The following is a 20,004-nucleotide window of genomic DNA, read 5'->3' on the forward strand; positions in this document are numbered from 1 at the left end:
CTTCGATAAGCAATTAACATATTATTTACAAAGGCAACTCCCTGCCCCCAAACCCACTTTAACATTATTTTCCTTTAGTATAAAAAGTGAGATCCATGACTATTTGGTTAAGCACTGAGATCTCAGATTCTGAAAGTACTTTTGGTTTGTCCTTGCTTTCCAATCATATTCAGAAGTGTTCAGTGGAATTAATGCTGTCTGTATCCTTGTTTGTCAGTTTTGTCTTGGATCACTGGACTTGGACTGGATCACTTTCTTCCTTTGATAATTTTGGTTCATCTTACTCCTTCTCTATTTCTTCCCAGCAAGTGGTTATTGATTTTTGACATGTGTGAGATACTTGCTGTTCAGTGTGGTCGGACTGTTGTTGCTATGGGCATTGATGTTTATCAGAATATCGTTTAAAAAAAATCCCTTTCTTTCTCCACTGAGAACTTTCTACTGCCTTCCCACATCGGATTTTAAATCTGTAGTTAAAAAACACTTTCCTGCCTTTGCAAACATACCTTAACTCCATCTAACCCTTCCATAGGCCCACTTGACATTGACCTGGCCGACATTGTCCTGCCAGAGAATAAGCTTTCCCTTCTGGTCTCCAGACTGTCAGTGAGCAGTACCTTATGACCTATTACTTGCATGAATTTCTGATAAAATTCTTTGGATGCAAAATAGTAAATGAATGGATCTATACAGATGTTCAGGCAACTGAGGCATAGGGTGAGCTTGTAAGCAGGGTAGAAGCTCTTTTGGAAAAAGAGACGGCTGATCATGTGCACAAGTAGAATAAAGTTATTAGGGGCGAAGCAAGTGATGAATACCAAGAGGACAATTCCAGCCAAGTATATAGACCTAGTCTTCTGCCTGCTACCGTATTTGCCAGAGGTCTGAATGAGCTTCCGAATAGTGCCAATGTAGCAGGCTACCGTCACTATGAATGGGATCAGGAAGAGAAGAACAAACAGTGTCAGAAGAAAGGTTACCCATGCTATAAAATTGGGCAGCATGTCCCATTTGAGCACATCGAAACAAGTTATGATCCCTAGTGGTTTTACTTCATAGGTCAGATCTGTGCTCGCCAGTGGGTATAGGGCCAATAGCAAAACGGCCCACATCCCCAAGCAGGCAGCAAGTGCATATCTCTTTCTTCTCCACTTGATTAACTTCATGGGATACACCACTCCCAAGAACCGCTCTATGCTGATGCAGGTCATGGTGAGAATGGAAGAATACATGTTTGAGTAGAACATCACTGTGACTAAGCTGCAAAGGCTCTTACCAAAGATCCAGTTGTTGTTCTTGATGTGATAGATAATCTGGAAGGGAAAGCAGCAAGCCAGTGTGAGGTCTGTGATGCTAAGGTTAATCATGAAGATAACTGAGGGTGTCTTGGGTTTGATGTGGCAGCAGAGCACCCAAAGGGAGAACACATTCCCAGGGATGCTGATGAGGGCCACCAAGGAGTACACAACTGGGAGGGTGCTTGTAATAGCTCTGTTCTGAAGCATGGCCATTGTTTCATTATCTAGTTGGGATGTATTTTGATCCATTATGGAAAAGGAAGTTGTTGATTCTTAAAAGCCTTCTGGATTGTATCGTAAGAGTTCAGTTAAAATCTAAAGGGCAAATATAAAGAAGAGATATGTCAAAACAATAGTTAAAATACATTTTCTCTGTTAATTAAATGTAAAACAATAGCATTATTTACGCTCACATTTCAAATTAGTTTTGAATTGAACTGTCATTACATCCCTCTGGAAAATATTAAGTGTGAAATCCTAGCCCTATTGAAGTCATGGCAAAACTGCCATTAACTTCAGTGGGGCCAGGATTTCACTCCCAAATTCTGGCTGCCCTTTACCATTTCCACTTTATATTCCTGTGTTTGTCCAACAACAGTGTGGGGTCAAAGGTGTGAATGCACTGCAGCCAAAGAAGAGAAAGGGAAATGACAGATCAAAAGTTAACTCTGTGATGAGACAAGGTGGGTGAGGACCAACTTTTATTGGACCAACTTCTGTTGGTGAGAGCAAGTTTTCGAGCCACACAGAGCTCTTCTTCAGGTCTGGAAAACACTCCGTATATTTCTCAGACCTGAAGAAAAGCTCTGTGTAAGTTTGAAAGCTTCTCTCTCTCACCAACAGAAGTTGGTCTAATAAAAGATATTACCTCACTAACCTTGTCTCTCTTATATCCTGGGACTCACACGGCTACAACAACACTGCATACAACAATGGAAGAGCCTCTATGGTGGACATAACAGGGGCCCAGAATGAGGCCAAGGCTAATGCAACTGACAGCGGTGGGGAGTGATAGTAGTGTAGAGAGGCCTGTAGGACCCGCTATATGCAGCTGGTGGCAACTATTGATGAATGTTTTAATTATTAGTTATTTCTCATAGTGCCCCAAAACTTTCTAGACTTCTGCCAAAATAGACTGTTGCCCCAGAGACTTTACAAGCTAAAATCAGACAAGGAATTATGAGGGGCTACAAAGACAGGAGGGAGGGGGCTGAGAGTATGAGCTCTGTATAGCCTTAAATTCCCCCCCCCTTTTTTTTTTTAGAGTTAGCAGCCTTGGAATACTCTTAACATACAATAATTCAAATGCACTAAAAAGATTTGATACTAATAAGGGACTGTATCAAACAGATAACATCAGTTATTGTTATTTGTCCTTTCGGGGTTTCTAGCCACAGTGTTTTTGAGTCATGCTAAGCAATTTGAGACACAGAACAAGGCAGTTAAGAGGCAGAATCTACAAGAAACCAGAGATGAGTTCTAATATGCAATTCACATGAAAAGAAATTAACACATGCCAAGAAATAACTGTATCCCATGATCACAATTGCACAAAACCCTTAGGAGCAAATTCATCACAGCTGAATTTCATTCGTGTCAGTGGAGTTACACCAGGAGTGAAACTGGCCCTCTGTTTTTAAGAGGGAATTGCCAAGTCACTTCCTGACACAAAACTGTTGAAGTGCAGCACGTGCAGAAGTCTCTCTCCCCACTCAGTCTGTCCGTGGCTTTTACAGAAAAACATCCATTGTAGGCTCTGATCCAGCAAATCTTTATATGGATGTGTAACTTAAAGCATGTGAGCATAAGCTAATGGCACTGTGCTTAAGTGTCCTGATGGATCAGGGCCACAGTGGCATGACATAAGTAGGCACTGGAAGAACAGATGACAAGAATGATTGGAATCAGAAAAAAATTGCAGAAGTCTGACCAGCTTTCTCATAGACTTTAAATCTAGAAGGTAGCATTATGATCATCTACTCTGACCTCTGCATAACACATGCAGCATTACTATCCCCATCTTTCAGAAAGGGAATTGAGGCACAGAGAAACTAAATGACTTGCGCAAGGCCACACCAGAAATCTTTGATAAATCTGGGAACCAAACCCAGGTCTCTCGAGTCTTTGGCAATTACCCTAACCAGCAGATCCTTCCTCTTTGATTACTTTTCTTAACATAGTTAAATTTAAATGGTCTAACTACCAAACAAGGGAGTTGCCTGAAGTGGGTTGATCTAGTTTAATTAACCCTATATTGTGTCTGTTTTTGTTTAGTCTGTATATTTTCATGCTTTTCTGTACAATTTTTATGACCTCTAATCAACCACAGTGTTTTCTGTCACCTGTTGTCTAACTTGAAAATTCAATACGTGACGTTAAAAAATAATTGTAGTAATTTTTGTGTTTAAAACCATATTTGGGTTAGAGTTGGGTTTATTCATGGCATATTTTTCTATATCCTTCCAACACAATTGAAATTAGTGGAATTCCATGGGTTGAATGGGGAGAATTTGTCCCAGAACTATTTGAAATTTTAAACTTTACACATAGTTTAGCCACAAAAATATTCATGTTAAAATGTCATGGTTGTGCTTGTACCTTGCTGACAGGTGCATTAGAAGGATCACTAATTAGACAGATCAACTGACTAAGGGGTTTTCAAATGTGGAAGAGAAAAGGGAGCAAAAGTCTCATTGCCACTCCTCTCAATTTCTGGGTTCTCAGATAGCAAAAGACTGGGGTTTTAAGCAGTTAAGCTTCCTCTTGTCTTAATATGGACTTTTATGGAGGGTTATATGGGTTGATTTATTTCAGTTAACTTGTGATGGTAAGATGACCTGAGTCCTCATAAGCACCCTGAAGTTATAGCATAGAAGGGATTTCTTCTGATCATACTTGTCTCTGGTCAGCCACATCCCAATACCATAGCTCTTTGTAGCTTAAGTAAAATCAGATTTTTCTTCTGATGTGCGAGTAAAGACGAACACCTGCATGTTAGTTCTGGTGACAGGAGCTGTAATTTCCCCCCATCCAATTGGCAGTCAAATGTAAATCACACAATAACAGCAATACCCTTATCCAAATGGGAAAAATAGAAAGGAGATGGGACTGTGGGCTTTTTGTCACAGTAGGGTAACACCAAAAGAAATGTCTACTTTCCTCATATGAAAGTGCTAAATAAAACAGATGGTTTTCCTCGCACACGTTTGTTCTTTTTTACTTCATACATCACCGAGTGCATGTGTGAAATTTATGACTGGCACAATAAATACTCAGTCTTGGGTGAATCTACAAAATTTTTGAGTTCAGGTTTGGACTAGATGCCTCAGACTAAGCCTATCTAAAACTAATAAGATTTCACACTGACAAGTTCTGGCACGATCTCTCCCTCACTCCCAAGGAATCTACATTTCCTCTGTAGTGAGACCAGGCAACTTGTTGCTAGGTATCCTTACAGGTCTGTCTCACCAAATATGCCTCTGAGGTGGAGATAATCCAAGAGCACAGCAATATTAGAGAAACCCTGTTTTTCTTATAACAAGATAGCACAAGATATTCTTTACTTTTCCTGTAATATCTCTGACTGATCACACTGCTCTACAGCCAAAATGCTTCTGAAATAAATGTAGTCAAACTTTACTAATTCTGGGTCACTGAGAACAAAAATGATGCTTAAAATTGTTGATTGGCTCTAGTTTTCAAGATATGCTATTGGGTCAGTATATACGACCCTTGACTTGGGAATGGCGGAGGATAAGTGAGTTATAAAGGGAAGGGATCTCAATTTAAACCAGAAATGACTAAAATACATCTTTGACTGGATCTATGAATAAATCTATGACTGGGTTTGGACAGTACTTGCTTTTTAGGCAAAACAATGAATGATGCAATCTGAAGCTGGTATTGCATCATACATGATATGAATTGCATCATGTTATTCCTAGAAGTCATGGATGATGCAATCATAACGAAGCTTACATCACTCTGCTGAACAAATTGCCCTATATCCGCTCTAGAAATCATACAGTGTCGTGCTCTCTTATTTGTCAGTGTTTGATTTTGCAAAGGGACACATTTCTGTTTAGCCAAAGTGAGCCGAGATGCCTCGTACTTGTGTGAACAGTGCAGATAACTTCTGCTATGTTTGTGGTGAAGTGACTTTTGCATCACAAAAGCGCAGTATAACCACTATGGTTAAGAAAGCCTATCACCTTTATTTTGGCTGCAAAATTGGAGATCAGGACAAGAGGTGGGCCCCACACATATGCTGCAACACTTGTGCAACAAATCTTCACCAGTGGTTGAACAGGAAAAGGAAATCTATGCCTTTTGCAGTGCCAATGATTTGGAGAGAGCCAACAGATCATACCAGCAATTGTTACTTCTGCATGGTGCCTCCAGTTGGGAAAGGTGTGTCAAAGAAGAAAAAGTGGACTGTGCATTATCCAAACATTCCATCAGCTATACGCCCAGTACCCCACGGAGAAGGACTGCCGGTTCCTGATGCACCAGAATCATTCTCACTTGAGCCAGACGAGGAAGAGGAAGAGGATGAAACTTCTGGTCCTGAACCATCAATGTCACAGGACCCACATTTTCTCCCATCCTCCTCCTCTGAACCACACCTCATAACACAAGGTGAACCGAATGACCTTGTCAGGGATTTGGAACTACCCAAGAGTAAGGCAGAGCTGTTGGGCTCCAGACTACAGCAGTGGAATCTCCTGGCAGGTGATGTTAGAGTTTCCATGTTCCGTGACCGTCAAAAGGATCTTGTCCCATTCTTCTTCATGGAAGGTGATCTTGTAGCCTGCAACAACATCGATGATGTGATGGCAGCCCTCAACATCGTTCACGATCCAGATGAGTGGAGACTGTTCATTGATTCATCGAAGACGAGTCTTAAAGCTGTTTTACTGCATAATGGCAATGTTTTGCCATCAATTCCAGTTGGTCATGCAGTCCATATGAAGGAAACCTATGACAACATGAAACAACTTTTGAGGTGCATAAACTATGACCAACATCAGTGGCAGCTTTGTGGCGATTTGAAGGTTGTTGCTCTCTTGCTTGGTCTGCAGACTGGATACACAAAGCACTTCTGTTTTCTCTGCGAATGGGATAGTCGTGCAAGAGATTCCCACTACATCAAGAAAGATTGGCCACTCCGACAGTCATTGGAGCCTGGGAGGAAAAGTGTTCAGCATCCACCACTTGTTGAATCAAGGAAGATTTTGTTACCACCCTTACACATCAAGCTGGGTCTGATGAAGAACTTTGTCAAGGCCATTGACAAAACACAAGCAGCTTTCAAGTACCTCCGTGGAAAATTTCCAAGGTTAAGTGAAGCTAAGATAAAGGAAGGTGTCTTTGTTGGTCCTCAGATTTGTGAACTTCTTCGAGATGATGCATTTGACCATGCACTCCGTGGCAAGGAAAAGACGGCATGGAAAGCCTTCCAGTTAGTGGCAATAAATTTTCTCAGAAACAACAAGGCAGACAACTACAGGTTGTTGGTGGAAAACCTCCTCAAGGCATACAAAAGCCTTGGTTGCAACATGTCACTAAAGATACATTTTTTGCACTCTCATCTAGATTTTTTTCCACCGAACTGCGGAGCAGTGAGCGACGAGCATGGCGAGTGATTTCACCAGGACATTGCAACAATGGAGAAACGCTATCAGGGCAAATGGAGCCCATCAATGCTTGCAGACTATTGCTGGACAGTGACAAGAGATGCTCCATTTAATGAATACAAGAGACAAGCCAAGAAGCGCCGAGTAGACACTGAATAGGACTAAACTATGTACAGAATAGTTTTTTGCCTTTTGTTTCATAATAAATTTTATTTATAACCCTTTTGCTGATTTTTAAAGTGTTACATAAACAGTACAGGTGAAATATTATCATGTAAAGCAACCATAAACACATGAAAAGACCTAGGTTTACAATTTCTGATTAAAACTCTACTATCTACACAATATACATAGACATAAAATGTAAAAACTTAAATATCTTAAACAGTAGCCAATCAGTTGTTTTAATTGTCATTTTTGAATTCAGCACATCAAAATACATAATAAATAGCACATTTTATCTCTCAAGCAGACGACTTCTCAAAAATTGTAGACCAGTGTCATCAAAGGAAAGTGAAAGCTTGAGATCAGATAGTAAAATACCTTTCAATTTACTCTTATTCTATAAGACATTTATTACAGCCTGATAAAATAAATACATCGAACTAAATAGAAAAGCTTAAACGTTAAGCAACACAGAAGACTTTTTATTGGTTGCATATGTATTGAGGACATTGTTCCATCCCTGGAAGACAGGCCGGTTGCCTAAATATAAGCAAACAAGGACAAAACATAATGAAAACCACACAGTTGGTAAATATTCAGCTGAGGATTTAATTCTACATGGAGCCTCTGGATCACTAGGTTGGTGACAAGGCATTTGGTGAATGAGGCACAGTATTCCAAGTGAATGAATTTCCTTTTCTGATTGTGTGTGAGGAAGATGGAGAAGTTGCAGGGAGAGGTACCATTCTGCAAGAAGAGTTAGAAATACTCAATAGATAGCTAGGTAGAGCAATGGGTTTTCAAAGGAGAAAAAGAGAAGAAAAACCTCATTATCACATCTCGGTTTCTGTTCCTGAAATATAGTATGGCCTGCTTTTAGGTCCTGATTCAGTAAAGCACTTAAATACATGCTTTCGTCCCATTGAACAAAAGAATGTGCTTTGTTCAATAAGGATGGACATAAGAGTATGCTTAAAATTAAGTGTGTGCTTTACTGCAACAGGGCCTAAGTTGTTAATTGGAGAGTGTTCCCTGGTTGTAATAACCTCATTCTGCTAAATATAAACTTTGGGGTGCAGACTGAGATATTCATTGTAAATAAACTCTCAGAGGCAGAGATGTTTATCAGCCCAGGGTTTGGTTATTGCAAAGTTACTAAGGCTCTGTCTCCATTGGAGACAAAAAAAAAAAAATAGCTAGCTTGATGTAAAATCCTAGTGGAGACAAGGCACTGTATCTTTTACCTTGATTATTTTCATCACTATACAGAGCTATATCCCCTAAGTGAGAGGCCTAGCATTGCCCTAGTCTAGCTATAGAAATAAAAATGACCTGTGCCCTTGTTTACACTAGCATTTTACATTAAGATAGCTATCTCAATATGACAACACACTATATTTGCAGCAAAGACATAGCCAGAGAAAACTACCATAGAGACCTTGAATCTAAGCTTTTTCTCCCATAATCTGGGATAGCTACAAACTGAGGTGATGGCTTTACTTAGTTAGTGGTTTTGCATTATTGCAATGTGCTTTTTTCTAAAGTCTCGTCTTCTGTTTTTGTCTGCCAGGTCTTCTGCGGCAGCTCTCAAAAGATGGACTTGATATGAGAGAGAGGACTGAACATACGATTATTGTTCTATTCTCATCCTTTTAATTTGACATTGAGTTTTTCCTGTTTAAATTTAAACATGCAAGAAGAAAACAGGATTGTAAATTGTTTCTTGTTCTACAAATTTATTATTGTTTTCATCTCTTAAAGTTTTCATTTCCAATTTATGTGTCCTCTGTATTTCCCCACATGTTCTGACAGTTAAGGCAGCTCTCAGAAGCATGTGATGGGACTTATTTATGTTGGGGCTTAACTGACAACTCGGCTGGAAAGCTGAATCCTGAAAAGTGATTCTTTCAGAGGATTCCTCCTTTTCTAGAACCACCTTTTATTTCTTTGCCCTTCTCGAGCTGTGTGTCTTTTCTTTCCCTCTTTGCCCTGCATCTGGCAATGATATTTGAGGGCCCCGTCTTCACAGGATAGACACTGAGGCACCGAGCCACACAAGTCATAGGTGTTGGGGGTAGACAGGCGTTCACCTACCTAACTTGCATGCAGGGCCTGATCCAGTAGTTGTGCTCAGAGGCCACCTACTGGATTGGGTCCCATGCAAAATCTGATATCAGCAGAAGGTGGTGCCTGGGCTGTGGGAGACTGTTCCACTGTGGAAGTGGATACATATTTAAATAGTTATGAGGCCAGAAAGAGAGGAAGAGAGTGAGAATGATGCTGTAGCCTGGTGGCTCAGGCACCCACATGGGAGACCCAGGGTCCAATGCCCCTCCTCCAATGACCCTTTCATTATTTATCCACACTGGAACAGCTTCAACAGGAGGGATTGAGGAAGCCCCACATCTGACTTTCTGCTCAGTGGTTAGAGCCCTCTCCTGAGACCCTGTTCAGCTCCTTTCTTCCCATTAGCCATAAAAGTAATTGAATTTGGGTGTCCCATATCTCAGATGAGTGCTCTGACCACTGGGCTAAAAGTTATTAGGTGGGCACCACCTCCTCCTCCTCCAGGTGTTTTATGTGGAGCGAGACAGGCACCTAACTCACTTCTGCAAGAAACTACTTAGGTGTCTGACTCCGGCAGTGGGTTCCCGTTCATGGATCACTAACCAGAGAGGGATGCCTCTCTGGAGTTAGGCATTGATCTTGGAGAGAGCCACAGGGTTTAGTGCATACCCCTGTCGTTGTCATCTCCCATTGGCTAGCTTAGCTGTCTCCCTGCCTAGCATGCTGGATTTTGTGGATCACATTCTAAAGCTCCTATCTCTCCCCCATGGAGGGTATATAATGTGTTCCTGTGATTTTCTAGGCACCTAAAAGTTATGCACTGTTATTCTCAGCATCACAATGCCTCAGTCTGTGGATCTAGGCCCAAGCCTTTTCTGAACTAATCATGCTGCTTTATACTGGGACCTCTGCTGCCATCTGCCTTACACTGTTTCCTAATGCCTGGAGTATTTTTGAAAATGTCTCTGCAACAATCAAGGTGGTTGTATTATCATATGGGCATAACTCTTAATTTTCACCAATTTTTAGCTCCCTTCCTTTAAAAAAAAACCCCAAAATTATGGGCACCTGCCAATTCTGCCTTCTGTGCACATGCCTGTGGATTCAGATTTGCACATCTGAAAATTTAACACTAAATAGTTATATCATTTCTTACCTACTATGTTTTGGCCTTTGAAGGATGAAAACAAAACCATAGTTCTTATTTTTCATTACATTCTCAGTGTAAAATCGTAGTGGAGATGGATAAGGCACTATAGTTTTTACCTCGAGGTAGCTAGTTAGGGTAAGCTACAGATGAGGCTATAGGGTTGACTTCTACTAGCTAAGTCAAGATAAAACTACCTGTGCCTTGTCTCCACTAGGATTCTACATTGAGTTTGTTATCTCAAATTATCTTTAGGTGAAAACACAACTGTTTTTTTCAGTGAAAACATATGTATAAGTGTCACCAGCTCCCTCATATTCCAGACCTCAGTGCCTGAGACCTGTAAAAGATTGAGCTCAGAGAATATGCCAGTTCAAGCACAACCACCCACATTTGCAAGAGAACTTTATTTCCATCAAATAAAGAGCATTTCAGTTATCACGGGGTGCTGATTTATCTTATTTACTCCAATGTGAGAAACTCTAAACGACCAGATTTGCATATGCCAACCAAAAAAGTCTTAGGTGTGAAATCTACCCATGTAGAAGGGGAAAAAAAACAAGCAATGCTGTGTTAATCTGTTAGACTAGCTAAGGAGTGTTATTAACTGTAAACAGATAGCTTTTAGTTTCCTGTCTCTTTCCTGGATTTCTTAACATGCTTCATGAGTCTGTTTTCACAGAACACTATTGCACAGAGTTCTTGTCAATACTAAGGGAACATTTTTTTTAAATTTCTACCTTTGCTAACACTGAGTCAGCAATGCTGGTAGCTCTACTGGTGTTAGCAATATTGAAAGCCCCAATCTAGAAAGAGTTCCCATGGCCATCACCATCTTATACATCATGTCAATTAAATCTGCTCAGAACAAGTCAAATCAAGTTGTTCTTAAAAATGAGCCTTTTCTACACTAAGGCCCAGAACCTCAGCTGGTGTAATTAGGCAAAGCTCTGATTTAAATGTTGATGTCAGTGGAGCAAGGTTGCTGAGGATCTGGCTCTAAGACTCCAAATGTTGCTGCGGGAGGGGGACATTTTTAGAAAATGGCCTTAGACCTTGACAGTATTTAAGAGATCACCAGTTTGATTTTTGGTATAAACACTCAGTTAAATTAATGCAAAACTCTGTGGGCACACTCTTAATTTGATTGCACCCTGACTCAGATGGATTTAACTTGACTTACTGATTTGTCAAGTTAAGCTAAATTGATATTGGTTTCAGTCAAATCAAGTGTCCACACAAGGTTTTGCACAGCTCCAGTGAATCAGTTTATAATTGCACTTTTTTGGCCTTGTCCACATACACAGAAGCTGCACCGTTGTCACGTAAGGCTTGTCTACACACTCCAGCAATGTGCACTAAGGGGGTGTGATTTCTAAAGCACACTAATGTGTTGCACACTAACTGGTCCCTGTAGACTCTGCTGGTGTGCACTAAAAGTTCCCTAGTGTTTCAAACAGCTCTATGTTAAGGCGCACTTTACACCTACTTTACATCTGGTCTAAATACTAAAATCTAACTTTAATATTGTGTTTTTCATCTGTAGATCTCAAACTGGTTTACAAAGGAATTGTCATTATCCCTATTTTACAGTAGTGGAAATGAGGCACCTAGAGTGAAAGTAACTTGCCCAAGGTCAGCCCACAGGCCAGCATTCCTAAGTCCCTGTCTAGTGCTCCCAAATGATCATACAGAGTGCATGGCAGTGGGGAACCAGTCCCCAGAGGCTCATTTGTGCCCTGTACAGGGGGTAGGGGAAATGCAAAACTATGCTGTTCCAGAAGGAACCCCAGTAGAGATTTAGAATGATACTGAATTAACCATCCCCAAAAGTTGTTATAAGAATTAATCTGTTAATGATTAGACAGTGCTTTGACAATGCACGGTATCAGTGCTAAGTTTAATTAATATACTAACTGGTTTCCATTTGTATTAAATCTTTTGAGTATTGTCTATACCAGAGATCAACAGACTATGGCTTCCGGTCTGTGATTGTTCTCTAGTACTAGTGATTGCATCATATGCTTGTGGTGAAACTAAGCGGAAGATGTACAGTTGCTCATTTCCCTTATGACCTGACCTGCCTTGGCCAGGAAATAAGTGACAGTTTGTACACCGGGGCTGCCTGTTGCTAATATAAGGAGATATTTTTACAAACTCCTCAAAATCAGGAAAAATCCTGCCCACAATTGTATATTTACTCTGTAGATTATAAGTAGTATTGTAATGTGTACTTTTCCCAGTTTAAATGCATAGCTTATTTTTTCTCTCTCACTGTTCTGTGAAACTCTGGCCAAGCATTTCCTCACCTATTCAGCCCACTGAAGAATCCAGTCAGACCTGTACACGCACTTTAAAAGTTTATCTTCACAAATAGAAAACTCACATGTAAAAGACATTTGCTTTCTTTTTCTCTTTTCTGTGCATTAAGGATATGGCAGTATGTCGCTGTTGCTGTTCAGTTTAAGACATGATGGAGTCTGTCAGCATGTTTAGTGCTGAAGGCTCCAGGTTCAGTCTCCACTGATGACTTTGCTGGCTGTGTATGCAATGATAGTTCATTACAAAATGCCCTGATGGGTAGGACTTGAACTCCTGTGAACCTTAGGAGAATATGGGAGAATATGTAATACAGTGACCTAGTGTGTATATAATTAGGTCTTCCCCCGAGTTGCTGGTCCCAGTGACTTTACAACTTCCTACTATCTCACCTATAAAAGAGAGTTTTTTTAGATCTAGTGGTAGAGACCTGTGAGCGGAAGGGCCTGTGTATGATCCCCATTGAGTGGACACACATTGCTTTACTATTATTTTTATTACAGTGAAATCTATACATTAGATTCCTCAGGGCCAGGACCACTTTTTCATCGTGTTTATACAGAGCTCAACACAGTGGGGTTGGGGCCTTTAAGTGGTACAAGGATAACAATAACAAGGTTATTAGGCAACCTACCATCTTAAGAGTTCTCTCCAATGTATCCACAAACACGAGTAAAATTCTACTCTGTAGTGATTAGAGGATTATTTCAGTTAAATAGCCAATTGTTTTCAGTTCCTTGAGGGAGCTTTTAAGACAGGTTTCAGTTTATTAATAATATTAAAAGCTTTAAGGCCTTGTTTCTAACTAAAAATAAGCATCAGCAGACCTGTTTCATACTTACCACCTGTATTTAACCCTGGATCCCAGCGCAGGTTTATATTTACATATTCAGTGATAGAGTTGCTATAATTGTTGGTACACTGTATCAATTTGTATAGAACTATACTTGATTTACAACTATGTATAAATCCTTCTAAAGGCTGGCATGTGTCAACAAAAAACATGTTTATGTTTTGCTTTGTGTGTGACAATTTTCTGTACTACAACACATGGTTTAGCTCTTTGTTTTTAAAACACAGCTGTTGTAATTTGACTGAGAAACAAGGTTTTTATGTATGCAATGTTGTTGTAGACATGTTGGTGCCAGGATATTACAGAGACAAGGTGAGTGAGAGACAAACTTTTGAGGTTACACAGGGAACACTCTGAATTAGTTTCCCACACTTGAAGAAGAGCTCTGCGTAAGCTGGAAAGCTTCTCTCTCTCACCAACAGAATTTGGTCCAGTAAAAGATATTACCTCACCCAGCTTCTCTCCCTAAGGTTTTATGTGTCACTTTAGCAATTTGGCCCTGATCTTGCAAAGATGTTCACATGGGCTAAACTTTAAGCATGTGAGTAATCCCAGTGACGTTAATGGGGCAGATTCTCAGGTGGTGTAAATAGTGATAGCTCCATCGAAGCTATGTGTCTAGGACAGTTTACACCAGCTGAGGATCTGCCCCAATGGATTACTCATGTGCAAAAAATAAGCATGCACGTAACTTTTGTCAGGACTGGGCCCTTCATTATGTTAGTCTGGGTTTAGATCTTTCACAGGCTTTCCCTTCTTCTGTGTATTCTCTAGAATATTTCACAGGTTGCTGCAAGAACTGTAGCTGGGTCATGAGAATAGAACAGTTGCCTTTAGCCCAGAATTTATTCTGACATGAAAACAAGAGAATATTAAGCATCAGGAAAAGAATAGTTTGCCGTTATATACCACAATCAGTGTATACAATCAAAGAGAAGCATCTATCTGAGTTCTGAGTATAGGCTTGATCCAGGTTTGCTCGAAGCCCATAACTGTTTTGCCATCTCCTGAAATGGGGGAAGCACTGAGCACTCTATTTGAATATAAATCAGTCAAATAAAACATGATTTGTTTCTTGCAGATCCAAGGCATAGTAGAATGGTTGCATGTGAAAACAAGTAGACACAAAATTGGAGTCCCAAAAAGGGCTGATCACTTTTACTCTCTCTCTCTCTCCATATTTTTTAACCAGTTTTACCCATTTTTGTAAAGTACATCTCTTGGTTCTGTAATGAAAATGCTGTACATAAAACTCAAAAGAAAATGTAACAAAGCATGTAAAAGACATGCTTTTTGTCCGCTGTTAGTAATTGTCCAGCACATATTTCTTATCATTCACTCACAGTTTACCTGTGAGACTGACTGCTTTACATAATCCAAAAATGCTTTCTCTTTATTTTCCTCAAGGCAAACTCCTGGCATATGGGCCAAATGTGTTCAATCAATGTATGCATCTGGCTCACACATGAATTAAAAATTATTCTGCGGTTTGGTCAATCATCAGGCTATGCCAGCCCCTCTGCCCTCGAACAGGCTACAAAGTACAATTACTACAGCTCCTGTGCAGGGTCCTGTGAGCTTGGTGAGATATAAAGTGACCTGGACTAGTTAATTTTCTTCTGATCAGGCTCCTTCCATAAGAGCTTTGCCGCATGCAGAAGGAATCTGTCTATTCCTAGTCAGACTCCCTATGGATGAGGCAAAAAGACCTCTGAGAGAAATTTATTAGAATATTCGCCTTCTGCAGTCTCTTACACAGGGAGCACTTCTGAGGCAATATTCTGACCAATCCTGGAGAAAGTGGGGGGTGAGGGGGAGGCACAAAAATGGAGGAGAAAGTGATGAAAAATGCAACAGCAGAAGAAAAAGAAAAAAGAGCACATAAAAAAGAGGGAAAATGGCAGAATTAAGAGGACTGAAAAGAATGAGTGGATACCTAAAAAGAAAAAAAAGAAGAAAGATAAATGTACAGAAAAGAAAGGAGCCGAGATCTAAGCAGTCGGGACAGGTTAGGGAGAAACACAGACAGCAGAAGTAAAGAAAAATAGACCAAACAGTGTCAAGTATCAGAGGGGTAGCCCTGTTAGTCTGGATCTGTAAAAAGCGACAAAGAGTCCTGTGGCACCTTATAGACTAACAGACGTAAGTCTATAAGGTGCCACAGGACTCTTTGCTGCTTTTTACAGACCAAACAGTGGTCATCCTAACTCTGGTGCCCATTTGTTATTTCCACAGAATGTGTGATAATCTCTCAGTGACATGTGTACAACCCCATTGAAGTCACTGCCCTATTGGGAACAGGTAAACGTGTACATTGGAGAAGTGTTGCTGTAACAGCTAGACCCACACAGGGATTTTGAGGTGATGCCACTTCAGGCACTTGGAAGAGTGCGTGCTCTGTGATGCTAATGTCCCTAACTATCATTTTGGACAATGCTCCCCCACCTTATTCCTACAGACCAGTGGTGTGTGCTCACCCTGCTCATCTTATGTGATCCTCCCAGGCTATATAATTGCTGTTTTTCCCAAAGGATCTTTCACTGTTGTAGCCCTCATCATGCCATAGCTTCTCCTTTTGTTTGTCACCCCGCCCAGTGTGAAGCCTAAGTTAGGGCCATGTTCCTGGCACTGTATTTTCTTTGAATGTTGGTCAATTACATATGGGTTTTATATCTGGTAAAAGTCCTGTTACTAGGGGAAGTTGCTATGTTGTACCATTAATGTTGCAGTTTTTTAATAGGGCAGTCAACAGGATACAGACTGCGGTCATGGGACCCAATGGCTGACTGCCCTCTGGCCATGCCCCCCGTTCCCCCGTGGTGTTTGGTACACAGATCTCCAGGACAGTCATGTGCTGCTTCCATCTTTCTACATCTGAGCAATTCAGGGCACGTGCATTGCCACTGAACACTCTAAAGTAATCATGGGGATGACTAGGGCTCAATAATCTTCGGGGCTGCAACTCTTACAGTTATGTAACTCCCACTGAATCCAATGGCATTTTTGTGCGCACGACTACTCATATATAAGGTACAAAGGTGAGAGGCACCTTAGAAACGGTTAATTGCAATAGCTAGCCCATCTACACCAACTGAGAAAACCAAGTGAGTTCTTCCAGCCCCTTTGTTATTTTTGTTGCTCTTCTCTGAATTCCCTCAAGTTTGTTAATGCATTACCTTCTAGGGTATGTCTACCCAGCCAGCAGAACGCTCTGAGCATACGTCCTCCCCTCCCAAGGCTTCAGAGCCCAAGCTCTAGCCCAAGGCACAACTTCAAAGTGTTGTCTGCACAGCTATTTTTTAGAGCATGAGCTCTGTCAACCCAGGCTGAGAGGCTCACTTTTGTGCACTCTGTAGCCATACTCCTAGAAGTGCAAGCAATAGCACATGAGAGGCAGAGAATGTGGAAAGGGAGGAGAGAGAAGGGGTTTTAACAAAAGCTCTTCTTGCTTTTTGACCTTTTATGCCTACTGGTGCTAGCGCACCAAGAAGTAGACCACAAGGATTCATAAAAAGAACACAACAACCCACTCAGTAATAGCTGTTCCATTCCCTTGCAAATGTGTTTTAGATGGTATGCAGAGTTATGCAGGCCAAAGTTCCCTTCTATTGAAAGCTAACTAAAGGACATAAAGTTTCCTAATATTAAAGTGCAAACTGTTCCTCAGTATTCCCCTTCAGATAAATTATGCATATAAATCCCCTACAGATCAACAAGTGATTCTATCACCCTTCTAAAATTTCCCCATTTCTTCTCTTAGTGAAAAATTACATATTTATCTTAACTATAATATAAATTCAGTAGTCATAGGCAGAGCACAATAGTGCTTTGTGGTTAGTTGAATTAATGGGGATGATTGTGCTCTCACTGACTTCACTATTACCCCAATGTTATGTCATTAATTTTACTAGAGTTAATATTGATGTCTGTAATGTGCCCTGAGTTTCTTGAATGACAGGTGCTTTATAAAGCCTGGATCCACAAAAGTGACTTAGGTGTTGTGATGAGTGTCACAGCACCTAACTTTTAGGTGCCTAGACGAACACACTGCAATCCACAATGCCTGAGTTAGCCACACTAGGCTCCCTAAACAATGAATGGGGAGACACTGGAACCTTAGAATGGGATCCACAAAACCTGCATGCCAGGCAGGAAGCCACCTAAAGCTAGCCAATGGGAGACACTGACCAGAGGGATGTGTGCAAAGCCCTGTTCCCTCTCAGAGCCAAGTTCAGGCTGCAGGGAGGCACCTATCTCTGCTTGTGATTCACAAACTGGAGAAGGATAGGCGTTTGACCACTTAAGTCACGGTTGGGGCCCAGTTCAGTAGGTGTGCTCAGGGGCTGCCTAACTCCACACAAAACAGCCTGGGGGGCAGAGGAGCTCCCTTATAACCTTTAGCCCAGTGGTCAGGGTACTCCCCTCAGATATAGGAGAGGAACAGTTTAACTCCCCCGCCCGATGAACAGAAGGGATGTGAACAGGAATCTGTTACCTCTCAGTAGGTTATAGAGTCATTCTAATTTTTTATCTGTCCCGATTAATATTTAATTATTCAATTGTGTAATTAAGGTGGAACAACTTGACAAGGAGTGATTGAGGGAACCCCCGCATCAGAATATTCCATACCCCAGCAGTTAGGGCGCTTACCTAAGAGTTGGTAGATCACTGTTCAAATCTCTTCTCCTCATCAGGCAGAGGGGAGACTTGAACTGGGGGTCTCCCACATCCTGGGTGAGTGTCTTGGCCACTGGGCTAAAAGTTATAATAGAGCCCCCCATCCTCTTTCCTGGCTGTTTTGTGTGGAGTTAGGTGGCCTTTGACCATGCCTACTGGATCAGGCACCATATGACTTAGGTGGAGGAACACCTATCTTTCCCCTAGTATATAGATTGCTCTGAGGCTGAAGCAGGAGATAGGCACCCAGATGCCTAGAGCTAGGCAGCAGTTTACATTCTCATAGGCAAAAACTTAGGTGCCAAGTGAGTTTAGGTGCCAACAGGGTTAGGCAGCAGCTGAGTGGGAGTTTTGTGGGTCACATTGTGCCTAAAAACAGGACTTGAGCATCTAAGTGATTAGTAATGCTTCTTTCTTTCTTCTTCTTTTTGTTTGTTTGTTTGTTTGCAATCCTGGGAAAGTTAAAAAGAGGGATTTTAAATGTTAGATGTTATGATTTGAAGAGTGTAATTAATTTATCTCTTTATTTAAAAAATAGTAGGCAGTTTGTGTTTTCTGACCTTTTTATTTTGCAGCTAATGGGGTATCAAACAAAAGAATTCTTATGCCTCAGTCAGGTCATGAAGAGCAAACCCACATTTTTAGCTTGCTGCAGTGTTTCCAGCTGCTCACAGATACAATCTGTGGTCCTGACCCTCCTTTCTCAGGCTGAATTCTGATGTATCAGTTGGCTACTTTTATTTTAAAGTGACAATTACCGTAAAGAAATACAAAATGAGTCTAGAAAAATGTGTCCAAGTTTCCAATTACAGATGCCAACACAAGGCCAGAGAAATCTCAGAATGACTTCTGTGGGGTGGAAAGTGCGTTAGATGTATCTTATATTGAGTCAGGTCCTGAGAAAGTATCGCAAGGGTCATTATGATGACAATGCAGGTTGTGATATCATTTGTAGAATTTTTTTTCTTTTTAAAATGTCCTCTCCCCTGTCCTCCAAAGAGGAGTTACAATGATTGTTGTGATCCAGGTTAGAGGGAGCCTTTAAGTAATACTCTAATAGGATGATTCACTGCTGCCCTGAAACTTGTGCAAAGTAAGTGGAAGTCTATGTAAAATGAGACATCAAAGACCTCTGAGAATATCAAAAGGTTGAATTCTAGTTCTTCCTGAGGCCTTCTCTACATAAATGGTTTGGGTTCTCCCCCCACCCCCTTTTCTCCCCGCCCATTGTCCCGTATAGTTACTGGATCATAGAGGAGACTTTGCTGTGGAAGTCTCTTCGTTGTCAGGGGCCTGTTTCAAAGGCAATGTTTGCCCTGTAACCAGAACTCTGATGCATCCATCTAACCAGCCTCCAAAAGCCAGATTCTGTCCTTGACTTCAATGGAAACAGAGCTAGGCCAGTGCTGAGCACTTCTGAAAATCCTACTCTTGTGTCTACCTGCTATGAATGTATTCAGAAAGATCACCACTGTTTAGTGAGTCTCTATCTTCTTTCTTTGGGGATTTTATCTTTCCTGTTTTAGGGCCCACTCTTACTTCCTTAGTAGCCAATGGGAATTTTGATGGGAGCAGAGCTAGCTGATAGTTCTATCATGCAGTAGGTGAAGCATAAGGAAATGAGTATTCTTTCTGATAACATATTTTTAAAATTTTAAACGCTTAATACTAGCCTTTTTTTAGTAAAATAACTCACTACTAGAATGAAGCATACAGTTTATCTGCTATCTAAAGTGTGTGCGTGTGTGAATCATGAGAGATTGTTGTTATTTAATCTGACAACCAGGAGGAATGCTGCACTAAAGGGAGTAAGAAGATCTAAGATTTACTATCTTGTGTAGT

The 20,004-nt window shown here is 40.9% G+C and overlaps 1 protein-coding gene across 1 annotated transcript; it reads right to left on the reverse strand.

Annotated features, from left to right (window-relative positions):
* Nucleotides 1–473: 473 nt before the first annotated feature.
* LOC112113616 (P2Y purinoceptor 8-like) lies at nucleotides 474–1,547 on the reverse strand. The gene has a single exon (XM_024209963.1). The coding sequence runs from the start codon at nucleotides 1,545–1,547 to the stop codon at nucleotides 474–476; it is 1,074 nt and encodes a 357-aa protein (XP_024065731.1).
* Nucleotides 1,548–20,004: the final 18,457 nt, after the last annotated feature.

This window comes from Terrapene carolina, unplaced genomic scaffold (assembly GCF_002925995.2).
Source record: "Terrapene carolina triunguis isolate 2854851 unplaced genomic scaffold, T_m_triunguis-2.0 Scaffold23, whole genome shotgun sequence".
NCBI classification, from domain to species: Eukaryota; Metazoa; Chordata; order Testudines; family Emydidae; genus Terrapene; species Terrapene triunguis.